General features: G+C 32.3%; 1 protein-coding gene across 1 annotated transcript in view; it reads left to right on the top strand.

Annotated features, from left to right (window-relative positions):
• The window catches only part of Smp_137160 (putative mitochondrial solute carrier), a 34,477-nt gene extending 19,374 nt beyond the window's left edge, over nt 1–15,103 (top strand). Inside the window, exons 7-14 of the mRNA XM_018796676.1 lie at nt 166–310; nt 2,896–2,989; nt 5,945–6,026; nt 7,326–7,555; nt 10,487–10,754; nt 12,059–12,289; nt 13,550–13,743; nt 14,881–15,103. Coding sequence (XP_018651794.1) covers nt 166–310; nt 2,896–2,989; nt 5,945–6,026; nt 7,326–7,555; nt 10,487–10,754; nt 12,059–12,289; nt 13,550–13,743; nt 14,881–15,028 — 1,392 coding nt within the window. The 3' untranslated portion in view covers nt 15,029–15,103. The remainder of the gene's footprint in view (nt 1–165; nt 311–2,895; nt 2,990–5,944; nt 6,027–7,325; nt 7,556–10,486; nt 10,755–12,058; nt 12,290–13,549; nt 13,744–14,880) is intronic.
• Nucleotides 15,104–16,655: the final 1,552 nt, after the last annotated feature.

Below are 16,655 nucleotides of genomic sequence, written 5' to 3'. Positions count from 1 at the left end.
GCAAATCCCCTTGATTCTCCATCATGCCTTACTCTCGACTTCATCTAGAAGTCCTAAGCTACTGCTTGTTTTTAGCATAATATTAATTAACAATCTAAATTATTTATGAATCATTCCTTGTTTATAAAAAGTTTCCCAGTATAACATTCTCTTTATGCATACTAGGTGGTCTTACAAAGCGAAATGGATGGTGGTCGTATTACCTTTGCTTATTATATGGCTTTCATTACACTCTTGACGAATATGGAATTAGTTAAAAGAGTGTATTTAAGTCGAACTAATGGGAACACTAAAGTAAAATTAACTAAAGGTTAGTTACCAGTAGGTAGTCGTTTCCTGGATATTAAGTATGTTGCTCTTCATAACTTGGATTTTTATGTACATTGCATGCTTAGCTGTTAATCATTAATTATATAATTAATAAATATCATCGATAATTTTTAATCATTTTCATGAAGAGATTGACAGCGTATTTTTGTCATGATTCATGATGTAACTGACAATATTGTTTGTTTAAAACAGTAATTTTACTATCAAAGAAAATTAATTGAGTTCTAAAATCTCTCACTACTATTTTGTTGTGTATACAGTTAAACAATATTCTAGGAACCCTACATGTCTAATTGTTTAAGACTGATTGAGTATACTCAAATAGTGATACCAATTGTAAATATGCATTATACTTCGAAATATCCCAATCCACATCCGACGAATCAAGTAGACATTTTATCATTAGTTTAAAGTTACTCTCAATAAATCAAGCTCATAATTGATCCATTCATATCTTTTTATATGAAAAGAAAACAAAGTATTAGTAAGCCAACTTACATCATTCTCTGTGGATTTCTCAAATAGTTAACCATATTCCTCGTACTTGGCTAATCATTTACTCAAACATTTACCATGGCCAAACAGGAATAATATAACTTATGACTGTCCTCAGCAGCGTAGTATTTCACCACTTGCATAGACTGTTAAGTTTTCAGAATTGTTATGAATTGATATCCACACGTGACCCGAATCACACTTGTTCAGCTGAGTAATTAAAAACTCAAAGTGAAGGTCATATCAATAACTCAATTAATTATTCTTATACTCTCTGTAGACATTTTTTTATGGATGTGAATATTCATTTTATAGGATTCGCTATCTTACAAAATTATTCCATTGTAATAGTAGCTAAACTAAAACATAGTTCGTAAACAGTACATTCCTAATGTTTTCAGTTCGGGGTTGTGGAGACTGTTAAATTTCATTGAAATCACGGGCCGATCAATGTTAGGCCACCATCGAAAACCTGGAAGCACTAGACGGCCGTTTCATCCTAATGTGAGCACTCCTGACGAGTCCAACACAAGGACGAAAAGACCGTCTAGTGCTTACAAGTTTTCATTGATGGTCTAACATTGATCGGTCCATGATTTCAATGAAATTCCTAATGATTTGACCATCATTATGACATCAAGAAATACCATTAAGAACACACTGATTTTGTGCTGCGCCTTCGGAGGTCGTCATACACGCAGATTTCAAAACTCCAACTTCAATACAGTCAACAAGATTACTTTTACCCTTTTCTTCCCTGATCCGCTGACTACGGTGAAAAGATCAACTTAGTAATGGAACCGTCAGTATATCAATCAAAAGTATGTATCAGTTAATCAGTTGTAGATCAGTTACAGTAATTAGAATTCATGAACTAAGCATTTGTCACTAAATAGAAATTATAGTAAAAAATATATTGAAAGTTGAAGAACAATGTTCACACTCAGTAACTTATTATAAGGGAAATTCATCTCAATAGATTTCTTTTTTCATAAGTTGTATTTAAAAAAGCACATCCCCAACAAGTCAAATAAACTTTGAAAATTTAAATTTCCTTAACATCTTGAAGATATCCTGCGCAGTCATTTTCTTAGTTTATATCTCCCATTTACGAAGTTTACAAGTGTTCCAGCCTCAGAAATAAAAGGAGGTTCACAACCAATGAATGGTATTTGAGGGTTAGTAATTTCGATCCATATAACCGTCAAGGTATTGAGTGAACTAAAATTTAAAGACTCAGATCCACAACATATTAGCCATATTATTATATTCAAAATACCTTGAAGATCTAATCTTCCTTTTACAGCGTTTTCAAATTCCGTGGACGGTCTTTCATTCTGTATACATACTTAACATAAAAATCATTAATAATCCTATTCCTGTCTCAGGTTATGAAACAACAAGTCTAGTTTCTGTAAGTTTTAAATGCCTAACTAATTATACTTTTATTAGAAATCTGACAAATATGAAAATACATTTGGCTTCATTGTTCAAAATAGGTATATGAGATTGCATGACTGAGATAACAAGCATAGTATATCCGTGTTAACATTTAAGAAACGCTACTTTTATCTTTCGGAAAGTAGACATTTCACTGGGTGGCGGAAAGTACCTTTTTGATTGGTGCATCGCAGTCATACCGTATAATTCCCTATTATTCACTTACATAAGATAATTAACTGACACCTTTTGAAAATCCTTGTTTAACAGGACTAATGAAAGTTGATTATAGAGTCTCCAAGATGGAAATCACCTCTTGATAAATCAGAGTGAAATAGAATTAACTTAGTGATTTTCAATGTTCATGACAAATATCATTAGTAATCATCCATTCTAAACAATAGTTTTTCATAAGCTTTCATTCAAGTATACAAGTGTTAATTATGACATTCAACAGCGTTTTCTAACAAGACTGCTTAAAACATTTTTCTTCACCAAAATGTTTAATTGGGATAGCTTGTTTATTTGTTATGTTTCAGCTAATTTTTCAATAAATTTCATTTAACAAATAACAGTAAATTCTCTTATTTTCCATTTTATTCTTGATCTCCATTAATTTGTCAATTCTAGAAGAAATATTGAATGAAGCACAACGTTTCTCTCAAATTACACCTATGGAAATGAGTATTCTATTTCAGCTCACTTCACTTCTTCGGAAAGATGGGTAAGTGAAAATACTTATTTTGTCATCTTTATAATCATTTTCTCATCGGAAGTATCCAAATTTGAATCTTTATAAACTCAGTTTTGATATGTTATTGTTAAATAAGTAGATAAATACAAGTAAATCTCAATACTCACCTTAATGCTCATTCAAATATGTGGGGTTTATGGCGTAACACCATGTTCGGAGGGAAGTATAATTCACATTAACGGTTGTGTTCGTATTTCAGCCACTAAGTCCCAGGTTCGAGCCTCTTACTGTCTACCTTGGTTTGGGCAACCGAGTAGTATCATTAGCCTTCAAGCTTAGTGTGGTCCATATCCTGTGTAATTAGTTAATATAAATAAATAAAATATTCACTATGCAAATCTAGAATTATTCTAGTTTGTAAACTATTGAACATTCCCATTCTGTAAATTAGGAGACATAGTGGCGAACAATATGTTTCTTCAATTTACTCTCTATAAGACTTTAATAATTACGTGTATAAAAAATGTTAGATCGCTCAAGGCAATTCGTGAAATTAGTCAACAAGTATCTCCCTTTGTGGTTTTACCAAGAGTCAAACAAAATCAATACAGGCCTCTGTCGCACTCAGGTGATAGTGATCTATAGTAGACAAGACAAAAGGATTCAAAATGATTTGTTATTTAACTTTCAACCTTACCTATAGGGTTCAATCTTGTCTTTTACACAGAACATAAACTATGGGGATTCGAAACAACAACCCCAGTGCTTGATGAAGTTTATAATCTTTATCTTTGTTCGACAATGCAATGAGAAGACGAAGTTTATCAGAATTATATATTCGCGCAATACATTTCGAACAATCTGATCACACATATACTTGTTAAGACATTTTTATGTGAAAAATAGAAGGTCAACTAGACAGATTAAAGATAAGCCTTAACAAAGAAAAATAAATAAATAAAGTACACAAAAACAATGTGATAACTGTTCATTTTCACTACTTGCATATTTATACTGATTAATCCATAAGTATTATGTAATATCAATAATAATAAAGTAATTATTATTGGTAATGACGGTTCTACATAGTAGGTGATTTATAAACAGTAGATAGGTGTTTACTGACTCTTGAGGGTGCAACACGAAGCAAGTCTGGTCATAACGGTAATCTAAAATGCCATTTCTTCCCAGCGCCAGTTTAGTTCCAGTGTTCGTTCCGAAAATTTGCTATCAGCGATACTACATTTCAACAGCTAGTCAGTCATATAAGTGGAAACCTCACCCCTTACACAATGGCATTGTAGTGCCGCGATTCGTTAATCGTTTACTTCGATAACCGTTATAATTCTAAACTTAACGGTGCGTAAAATCAGAAGACGAAGGATAGCAGCAACTACAGTTTATTGTCGAATAACTCAGATCAAAAAGCTAACAACACCTGAGCGAATATCAACGAGCGAGCGGCAAGCGAGAGAGCGAGGGAACAGGCGAACAAGCGAAGGAAACGAACGAAATGAATAGCAAGTAATTACATAGGCAATTTATAGTCAAATTTAATAAGGGCACAGCAAAGCAAAACAAAGGCTGATAATAATATTTGCGTGCGTACACATATGGGGAGGAGTATGAGTCATCGAATGATGTTTAAGCAGTCAACATTTCGGATAGAGTGTCATGTGCTCTAGTGGTATAGCAGTGCAAAGAATATGCAAATTGTTACTATCCAAATGACGATGTCTGTTAAGTAAGTTAATAAAAAGGGCTTAACCAAAATTGGCTATAATCGGAATTGATTATAGGATGGTTGCTATAGCATCACACTAATATATATATATATATATATACAATATATATATACATATGTATATATATATATATATATAATTTTACAATATGTGGTAATCAATAGACTATGTGTCAGTTACGTAACATTGTCATGTCACAATAATAAGTATGAAAAGTTACAATTGTGGTAGTTGATGTGTCACTTTTAGATCTCATAATATTGATTCAGGTCAATCACAATATCTTTGTTGAAATATTTGTTGATGCTATCATGCTGTTCTTATGATGATTATCATTACTACTGCATATGTCATCATTTTCCACCTATTATCAATTTAGGGTTGTGGAGATTGTTGGGTTTTGATTGAGATCATGAATCGACCAATGTTAGCCCACCATTGAAAACCTGGAAGCACTGAACGACCGTTTTGTCTATTATTTACATATGTAATTGACTTGATCGCTTATCATTGACTCACAAAATAACTAGATTGACCCAATATTTTTCACATATATAAATTAAAAACAAGATTGTTCACTTTTGTTTGTTATGCGGGTTTACCAAGAAATCTTTCTTTACTTATAAAAAAATTTTACGATTGTCATTCAGCTTTGTTTGGATATAGGTCGCTGTGTCACTGAAAATATCCATCACACTGACTTGTATTAAGTTAATAAACCGTTAAAATAAGAATTATTTGGCAATTATTAAACTACTTGATACGTTGAAAAATAAATAAGTATTTTGTTATAAATGTAACATACATAAAATTGCTTTTTGGTTCCAATCGATTCTTCATTACTTATAATCAATACCGAAATCAACGTGATAAAACCTCAGTTTCTGACTGTGTGCTTTAGATGGAATGTCCATAGGTGCTTATTTATTCCTCCCGTCGATTGCTTTAAAAAAACGGGGCATAAACTATCCGTAATTAGTATACCGCAATCTAATTTTTATCATCTTCACTCCGTTATTCAGTGTTCATCGAATTCCGTAAATAAACACATCAAGCACACAATCAAAGTCTAGTGGATAAAATCTATTTTCCAAAATTCTTTACCACATTTACTGCATAGCAGAAATTTTTTACTGTGCAACCTTAAAAAGTCAAAAGCGCAGCCTAATAGAAATTCTCTATGACTAGCTAGTGTCGATGAGTAGCTGTATCTTCCATTGTTTTTTTTTCTAATTTTCAGATGCGTTACTTATCAAGATTTATGTGATATTACCCCTGTGGAAGACAATTCTTTGTCATACAATATGGAGGCTCGACTTCAGGTATGTCCGTTGTTAGTTGTTTTACGTTGATCGTCGAGTAACGTAATCAGTATATTTTTCGTTCTTCTAACGGTACACTATTTAACCACTGCTCCAAAATCCTTTTAAATATGTAGAATGACAGTATAGATAACAATAGTCGATAAATGAGTTCCCTTTTATTATAATTTTTCAGAACGCTTCTTTATTTTCGGCACACTACTACTATGTTTGTCAAAGCAGTTTTTTCTACCTTATCCACGTAGCCATCATATTGTTGTTTCGCGATAAGTTGGAGGTTAAAAGCCATCAGTTATTAGGCTTGGTAAGTCTTTCCCTGCACTGCACCTCGTTTCTTGTAGTGATGTGTCAGTTATAGCTGTCAGTAAACCGATCGCTGGCAGAGGATGTCTTTTAAGATTAGTAGGTTAGTTTCTCTTTTTAAACGACAATAGCTCCGAGTTTTTGTGTAGAATCCCATCCCAATCATAATCTATGATATTTCCAATATAAGCTAGAACTTCAATCAAAAACTTTTTTACTTATACTGCTTTATTTCGTCTTCCCTTGAATGAACTCAGTCTATTTAAACAAACCAAACCTGAAAGTGTCACCGTGGTTTTTTGCCGACAATTTGAGTTCCTTGACACTACTTAACTTAAAAACAGGCTGGATATCATCAATCTCCAAAAAATATATGAATACAATAAAAAATTTGATTGTTTTATCACATCACACTCCCCCCCCCATTTATTTGACTTTTTAACGCTGCTTCACCACAACAGTAAATGGTGGTTTGTGATTATAAACATTCAATAGGTAACCAACTTATTTTAGTGTTATATTTTATGATAGTACTGACTCAATTCCTAAGGCGTTCAGCTTCCAACCACTATGTCTCAAGTTCGAACCTCGAGCTCTGTCTACTTCAGTTTTGGTAACCGGATAGTATCACTAGCCTTCACGCTTAATGTATTTCTCGAAACCAAGTGCACAAATCTGTACCTGATAAATGAATGAATAAAGAAATTATTTTATGGACGTTAATTATTATCCTTTTCTAAGGATAGTTAATAGTCATAACAATTCAACTCATCACTATTTGCTGTAATCTAATCCTAATGATTTGGTTATTGATAGATTTTAACACTTTAGTTGATTTATTTATCGTTTTATTCTTAATAAAATATTTTTTGCTTCAAATTTTTTTATGTTTAGTGTTTTACATAGATGAGTTTATGCCCAAATAACATTGTATTTTTAACAAAACAGTCGTCACTGAATAAAATATATGTCTTGTTACATTCTATATATAACTAGGGAAAGTCTGGAAATAATATAAATGTACCTCATGGAAGAAGTGTTTTAATGTCCATACTTGAACAATGTTATCGGTTCACTTTAGGCTCAATTGCTGGTGCATTTGGAGCTACTGCCGTCTACCCAATCGATCTTGTTAAGACAAGAATGCAAAATCAACGTGCTACTGGATCAACTATAGGTGAACTTATGTATAAAAATAGCTGGGATTGTTTTCGTAAAGTTATTCGGTAAGCTTTTAAAAGCGTATATTTTTTTTACAGTCTTCATTGAGATGATCACCTCTTTAATTTAAATCCTACTAACCAGTGATTCCATTTTGAAAGTTTTACCAGTTTGAGTTGTTTCCCGGCCCACTATTTCTTTGATTGGTTTGATCATATACTTTTCATTAACTAAATTCCTGCCATTGAGCACTTACACCTTTTTAACTAATCCGTACATTTTATCTTATGAGGTGTATAGAACAATATCACAATATTCCAATTCTACAATATTTTTATTGTTTAAGCTATGGACTGATCTTATCTAGATCATCAGTGAAAACTAGGAGCCAACAGATAGCTGACTCGTCCTAGTATGAGACTTCTCAGCAGTGCACATCCTTTAGTTCTTCGTGACCAGTAGTGGAGTTCAACCATGTTGATTGTAAGACAGTTATCCACTGTAGACAATGTAGATTAGTCGCGCAATATGGCGAATCGATCAGTTAGACATCCACACCATTGAATGCCTTCTCAGTGATCTGAGGATTAAGCGTTTGGATGAAACCAAGGGTCCTGGGTTCAATCTCTAATGGAGTTGCGAACGCTCACTTCTGAATAGTCTTACAGTAAGACGAATCAGCTATTCAATGCTTACTGTTTTTCCGTGGTGGTCTAGCTAAGATCAGTTTGTGATTTAAATCGTGAAAATTCTACACTCTCCACAAAGACTGTATGCTGGTCGCAATATTTATAAATTAAAGTATGTCATATAGAAGACAACCGGTATGTTGAAACCTTCGTAGGTCGTTTTTTATGACGCTGCACTTTCTACATTACTATAACTTCGGAACTCGAACTAAGTTCTAGATCGTTTTGTATTCTTAATTCATTTCTCAACTCGTATTCAACAGGATTTAGTTTTTCGAATAATCATCGATCACAACAGCGTAGATGTATACTCTTTGTCTTCCCTTAAAGCCCGAGATTAAAATTACTTTATATCTTTCTTTCTACGAATTCTTATATTCAATCTTTCTTTTATATATTACTACAATTGAAGTAACTACCTCTATGAATTTGGTGTTCACCTTGTTGTGTTAATGAGGTGTGGCAGCTTGGACCGATGCAATATATGTGTCTGGTCCTACGTTGTAGCTGACTGACTGATATCAAAACTCACTCATCATATTCACTTCAAGGTATCTAGAGTATACAATTTCTTAACCTTTTATAAAAGTAATTCAAAGTGTGTACATGTCTGCATTACTACTTTCCTTATCTTGTTAATCTGCAGTAAGTGACTTTTTTAAATTACATTAAAATTTACTGAAGGAGATATTTTTTGTTTATAGAAAAGTTTATTGTAACTACACATGTTCTTACAGGATGTACATATGTTTGTAAATAAAGTATTATTCTGGTGTAGATGTAAGTTTTACAAGCTGGCAAAGGTCTATGGGTTAAAACAATAAATATTAAGCCACTCTTTAACTTAAAACAATTAGCCCCTTTGATAAATTTCGATAGTGCAACGAGAAAACGAAGGTTATTAGAATTATGTGATTTATTTGCACAATGTGATCACACATATACTTGTTAAGACATTTTATGTGAAAATAAAAGGTCAACTAGACCGATTAAAGATAAGCCGTAACACAGAAAAAAAATAAACAAAGTACACAAAAACAATGTGATAACCACTCTGGATAATAAATCAATATTACCAGGGTAGGTTAAGAGTAAGAACAAATTGTTTTTTGAATACATAAAGTGGTTTCAGTTTCTGTATAGCCAATGCTTCAATCAACCTTAGTATATACCCTTGAAAGTTTTTGTACAACACTACAAGGGCTGATTTGATATAAACCTTATGAGCGATCTCAACCAAATATTTGTCTTTTTCATAGTTGAAATCATGAGTCAGTTGAAGCTAGACCAGCAGTCCAGTGCTTCCAGGTTTTCCATGGTGGTCTAGCTTCAATTGACCCATGATTTAAACTATGAAAATACTGAAATATCCACAAAACCCCTTCTGAAATATTTTTCTATCCTGTGATCTTATTTGACCATTGAAATTCATTTGTTTCTGCAGCCATTTGGGTATGTGTTCCGCTCTTTAATCTTTTTTTTTCAATACATTCTGATTTAATGTTGTTGTCTTTTTACTCTTACTTCTTTATTGTTCAGTCGTAAAATTAAATGTTACTTGTATACTTTCTTCACTCTTAAAACCGTCAGTGACTTCTTGAATTTGGTTACATTTTTCCCATTCCCCATGTGTTCAATAAATTTGTTGGTTTAACGACTCATTTTTAATAAAAAGGATAACATTTCAAGTATTCAAGTATTTCAAGCTTATAATAAATTGCGATTATCATTTTAATGTGTGAATAGCTAATTTTGTAATTATGAATTATTTCATTAATTTAGTTCATTTGTGTTAATCTTTCAAAATTATAGATCATTGTTCTTCTGATAGCTCCGTTCAGTGATCTATCTGGTTGGTTACCAGTCGTAAATTTTTGCCTAGTAACCGGTTATTATATTAGAGTAATGTGATGTATTAATGATACAAGCTCATATGCTTGAATCCCATGTCGATAGTTTATCAACTAAATGGTGTCGTCAAATTTAGCGATCACTGATCAATTAGTTACATAATTTTAGTGTTAAAAAAATGCAGATCATAGTTTAACTTCATAGAAACTTTTTGCCTCGTGGTTGTTGCAACTAACAGTGTAGAATATTTGTAGCTCAAGATAAGAATTTTGGTGATATTATGTTTCGTTGATTAAATCACTAGGTATCCAATTAATACGTTAATTTTCGTCCCCCAGACAGTTCAGTTTGTTCTTAGAAAAGTCTTACCTTCACTATCTCAATTATGGTTATTTTTTTATCCATACTATCTTCTCAACATCTTTTATATCTTTTTTCATCCTGTATTTTTTTAAGATTTGAAGGTTTTTTCGGTCTGTACCGAGGTTTAGGACCACAGATATTAGGTGTTGCACCAGAAAAAGCAATCAAACTTACCGTCAATGATATAGTTCGTGATCAGTTTACAAAACCGAATGGTGATATTTCAATATATGCTGAAATATTGTCTGGAGGCTGCGCAGGAGCAAGTCAAGTAATTTTTACTAATCCATTGGAAATAGTAAAAATACGACTTCAAGTTGCTGGAGAAGTCGCTAATACAAGGCATTTATCAGCCTTCTCAGTAAGATATGTATTTCAATTAACCTTTATAACTTCTCTCATACAACATTTTATATAGGTACTCAAAACTATAAACCCTAAATTATCTGCGACCAACTAATTGACACTATGTGATGAGTCACATTAGTCTTTTTCGTATTTTAGAGTTGAAAAATGAAAACTCAAAGAAAAGAATAAAAACTCATGGTAGAGTGTGGACACATGAATTCATTCGTTTTGATGTCTATAAACTGCGCATAAGCATGATTTAATTTTCCGATTGTTTTCAACATTGATAATAAACTTGTTGGATATCTGGGTCACATGTACTTGTATGCATTTAAAGACTAGATTAATCCTTTCTGGATAACATTCCTATGTTTTATATAATAAATGTTCATTGACTTCTACCATCTAGATTTTAAAAGCATTTCCCAGTGAGGTTGTTTAATTAGATGCTTATTTTCAATCATTTATAAATATTTAAACAAAGTTGTTATTGGAAATACATTTGTTTCCTCTCAAAATTCAAGAAAAATGATCCGATCATTTTAACTGCTAATCTAAATTTGCTATTAATTGAAGTTCAAACAGTTAGTGATCTTAACAATGTTATCAAACTGATATTATCCTATTAAGTCTCTAATAGTATAAGAATATTAGATGTTGGTAGGCGTGTATACAGAATTTATATAAACACTATGAACGATTATTTATTTTTATTATTTATTTAAACATATAAATATCGGTACAAAGAGGCACCAGATATATATGCGCCACACAAATCTCATTTGATTTGTGTGAGGGCTGTGATACTGTCCAGGTGCTCAAACTGAAGCAGATAGTTTTCTTAGGGGACCACACCCGGAGCCTTTGACCTAAAGGTCTGATCCACAAGGCAGTGGGGCATCGTGAGGAGATGCAGTCCCATGGTAGCCGGTGACCAACGATTGATTCATACGCAATTTGTTCCCTCAGGATACTGGAGTCCATGTGCACGATTGGTTTGGAATCAGGGTTTTCCAACTCCCCTAGGTGGACTTTCCGTGTCCACCAACCCGGTTAAAGCGCCGTACATTCGCTTTTCGTCCTCTCAATTTCGTAAACAACAGTAATACCACGAGAAGGCAGTGAGTAGAACTTCCCTGGCAGAGACTGTATACGCGTGGCCATGTGAGAGCATTTCGAGAGAGAGAGCGGACTCACCCCACTCCCGGCCGTACTAGGGCATTTGAGGGCCGATTATAGATTTTAAAAAACTACCCCAAATAGTTTGATAACCACTCTCAACTTATCTGTTTTTTTTTTCCTTTTGTATTGTAACAGGTTGTCAAAGATTTAGGACTTTTCGGGCTTTACAAAGGATCACGAGCTTGTTTTTTGCGTGACATCCCATTTTCAGCTATATATTTTACTTCATATAGTCGTTTGAAAAAATATTTTGCAAATGAAAATGGTTGTAACTCGTCAACAAGCTTACTAATGGCTGCAACAATTTCTGGAGTTCCTGCAGCATTTTTAGCCACACCAGCGGATGTAATCAAGACAAGATTACAGGTACTAATTATGTACTTCATCTACCTTTTGATCACGTTTGTTACCTACTAAGCTGCTTATTATATGTAATAATTGATTATTCAGTTATTATGAACTATATTGTGAAATGTATTCAATTCATATCCACTGTATTGATTTGAATGAGATATTGTTAAACTGACATTCTAAGTTAATCACATGTAGCCATTTGATTTTTCCGACAACTTTCATGTTAGTGTACATCAAAAGTAAATTTAACAAACTATCTGTAAAAGAAAACAAGTCGATTTCAAGCACTAACAGTCTCGTCCTCATTGCTTCTAAATACTTAATACTTCAAATGGTATTAATGAGTAGTATAATGTAACATAAAAAAGGAACAAACAAGCAATAAATTGAATTAAAAGGTATAAAACGAACCTATGTTTATCACTTTACTTGACAAAGTGAAAGTTTGCAATCTCTAAAACTATATACTCTTTGTTCTTTTCAAGAACTGAGATCTCATTCTTGTCAATAAACTGGCTAAATTGTTTTAAAAAGTGAATCGAACTTGACCATAAGGTCATAAGCATCTATAAAAATAGCACTCGTAAGATAAATTAAAAACAAATACCAGTAGATTAACTATGACTACTGCATTATTAGACATTAAATCTACCTTTGAATCGCTATTCAGAAATGTTTGTTGTCTTTTCGGGGAAACTGTTCATAGGAAAGGTCTACACAAATGTAGAGGAGCGTGATCATCAGTTGCGTTCTAAAGCTAGCTTTGGAGTGATTACACAAAGATAGTATAGATCTGTTAACTTTAAGCGAAACTATTCGACTGTGATCAGGTTAAATCGTATTGTGTTTCTATCCAATCACTTAAATACTGTCAAAATCCCGTGTAATCGCTCGGTGAATAGCACTCATTAGTGTAACTTATGTTTTGCATGATCGAAGTATGAAATATTTTTAAGCGGTTATCCGGACTATATACCTTCTTTCACTCTTAATAATCAATCTCTTGGAGTAGTCACTAAAAAGACCCAATATTTAAGCGGTCGCTCTTACATTAGTATAATAAACAATACCACTCTTGGCGCTGTTTAAATAATTAAATGGACTCTTGTCTAATTTAGGCACCGTTTAAATATAAAATGTTAGTTGTACAGAAAATTTTTTGAAATAAAATCCTGATAGGGAGATCGTAAAAAAACTGACAAATCATCATGTTTTTAAGTAGTAATATACGATTAAATTATATCATAACTATAATTCACTATATTTTATTAGGTTGTAGCGCGCACAGGTCAAACAACATACACAGGAGTAATTGATGCGGCTAAAAAAATTTGGCGTGAAGAGGGTGGTCGTGCATTCTGGAAGGGTTCTGGTGCCCGCGTATTTCGATCTAGCCCACAATTTGGAGTGACACTTTTAGCATATGAAATGCTTCAGAGATATCTCAACTTTGATTTTGGCGGAAGGTAGTTTTCTTATTTCATCGGTCCTTTCTCTGTTTGTATACAATTCTTGTTCATTTTTTCTTTCGTCTTTGATTTCGCCTAATCGTAAAATTTTCTGTACACTTGTGTCATATTTCAGAATAATTTAACTCATATGTGACGTAGTATTATATACTTCTTTGATTAAATTACATCAATAAATAATGGTTTAAGGAGCTTCGAGTATGCTATGAATTATCGGAGTTTCCTTATATAATCTCCCTATGACGGTTATGGTCATGAGTCATTTTAGTGATATTATGAAAATTTGTATGATAGTCGATGTTAATAATTTCTGCGATGTATTTATGTCAACAAGTTTTAGTAGCTCTCGGAGTTGAGATTGAAAGGATTCAGAACATTTGTAGCTCAAAACGGGGGGGGGGGTGTTTTGGCCTATGAGTTGGTTGGTTTGTTTCCGAAGCTTTGATTGATCTTCTGAACGATGTCATCGGCACATGCTTCACAACCAAACTATCCAGGCTACAAACCATAACACCTGCAACATCAGTCGAATCTGTCAGTGATATGGGTACTAAAGTAGTCTTGTAAACTAGGCAGCTATTCTCACTTGGTAATGCAACTATCTAAATAGTATAAATCATTACATCTGAAATTGAATTCACAACAAACAAGTATTTTAATATATATGTGTACAATTCAATTTCAAATTGTCAATCATTTGACCTGCACAAACTAGCTGAAATAGCCAACCCGGAGTTTAAGTTTCTTAATGCAAATAGGAGATACTTACAACACTACAGTAAGAAACATTCAATTACGATATACACTGATTGATTACTGATTAGTAGTAACCAATATATATTTTGCTTGTGTAGTTGTTTGGGCTGATAAAATTCTATTGATCAAGTTACATTGTGATCTTTAGTATAAGTGACTCGACATCTCTTACATAATACTTTAATGTTATTTGGTTAGATGTGGTAACAGGTTAGAAAGTTGAGATCGTGATTGGCACGATTTGTCTATGATTACTATAAAATAACCATATATTATTTTATAATTAGTTCTTTAGTCTATTATTATAATTTTTTCATTGACAATTTTACCAGAAACCTAAAATTTACTCATCATTCGAAAATTAATCTGTTTTTTTAGAGAACTCTCTGGTAAACCAATTAATCGTCATACTTCAGTATTTTCAACTAATCCTGATCATATTGGCGGTTATCAATATGCAACGACTACATTTTGTGGTATTGAATCACGTTTAGGATTATGCTTTCCAAAATATACATTGAATTAAAATGATTGGTTTTGTTAATTTATGCGCCTTCACAATTCAATCTCGGTTCGAAAGTCTTATATTATTTTTGTTAAATTTCTTTTTTTTTTATTTTCATCTAATGTGACAATAATAATGAGTCTTTTTTTATAAACTGTATTTTATTACAACTCTCAGGTAAATTAGGTTTTGTATAGAAAGTGTATTCGATTGGTTATGATAAGCAAGCTATCCATATTGACATACGTATATACAACCTTTAACTTAACATTTGCCTAATATTTCCTCTATTTATAAATATTATAAGGAATGTCAAAAATATAGGACATATTCACATTTGTTCTCCTTGTTCTCTTTCTATCCTTAATTCGCTTTTTTGTTCTGTATTCACTATGGACATCATAAGACTACAATTGAAAAGTTCATTTTGTCTATGTTGTTATTTCCTTTTTTGTCATACCTATAAATAAAGTATTCTGTTATTTTGTATTCTTTAGCATTATGGCGCTTATGGTTCTTCTTTTTTTCTTTTCTATTTTATTACATAAATCTCTCTTCCGGTCTAAAGTTTAACAGAATATTACCAGTGGTCATTTCGCTAATTTATAGTGTTATTATTATTTCATCTCATTGTATTTATATATTTTTTAATTGTAAAATCGATAGTCTTTTAATATTTTTGTTACCTCTTCTGAATTATTACTGATATTGTTACGTTATCCAATATTTTTTAAGGGTAATAACATTTAAAATAACTTAAGATTATTGTTTTCCAATTCCCCTCTTAATTTTATTTTATATTAATTATGAACAAGTATTTCTCAGAAGATCTAATGATTGTAATTGTACGTATTATTTCTTTACTGTTATGCTTAGTTTTTTTCTACATAAAATGTTTAAATAATTGGTGTAACGTGTTTTCATTTGAGTTGTTTTGTTCGTATTATGCCCATACACTCACCTGAATGTTTGCAGGGGGGTGGAGTATCATGCGACCACAACACGTTCAACGTAAATCGAAATTATCAGCGACATGAGCACTTAGGTAATCTTATAAAATAAGCGGCTATTCTCACTTGGTAATACAACTATCTACATAGTATAAATCATTGTATCTGAAACCGAATTCACAATAAACAAGTATTCTAATATTTATGTACAATTCAATTCCAAATTGTCAGTCATTTGATAACCTGTACCAACCAGTTGAAAGAACCAAACCAACTCCAAACTTATCATTATGGTTGGGGAGGATATAATTAGATTTTAATTTAAGCACATTGTTAAATAGTAAGACACCATCCAACAACTTTTTCATGGTATCTCTCCTCTTTAAGTGCTATACACTTAACAGATTGTTCATGTAACTCATTTTGTTAAATTTATTGGAATAATTTTAATAATGTCGACTTCCATAAATTTAAACAGCGTCTTATTTATCCGAATCAAGATAATCAGTTATTTTCTTTAGCCATTACACTTACTCTATCAAGCATTGATTACACTGTGTATTGCTTTCATTTATTATATGATTATAAAATATAGACTATGGACCTAGTCAATATATGGATGTTCCATAATTATAGTCGTATTCAAACTTTAGAAGTAATGATAATTAGTTTGACCAGGTTTTAAATATGTGTCCATG

Source organism: Schistosoma mansoni, chromosome 4 (assembly GCF_000237925.1).
Source record: "Schistosoma mansoni strain Puerto Rico chromosome 4, complete genome".
Taxonomy (NCBI): domain Eukaryota; kingdom Metazoa; phylum Platyhelminthes; class Trematoda; order Strigeidida; family Schistosomatidae; genus Schistosoma; species Schistosoma mansoni.
Note: the sequence above shows the minus strand (reverse complement) of the source record. Positions and strands in the feature narration are given on the sequence as shown.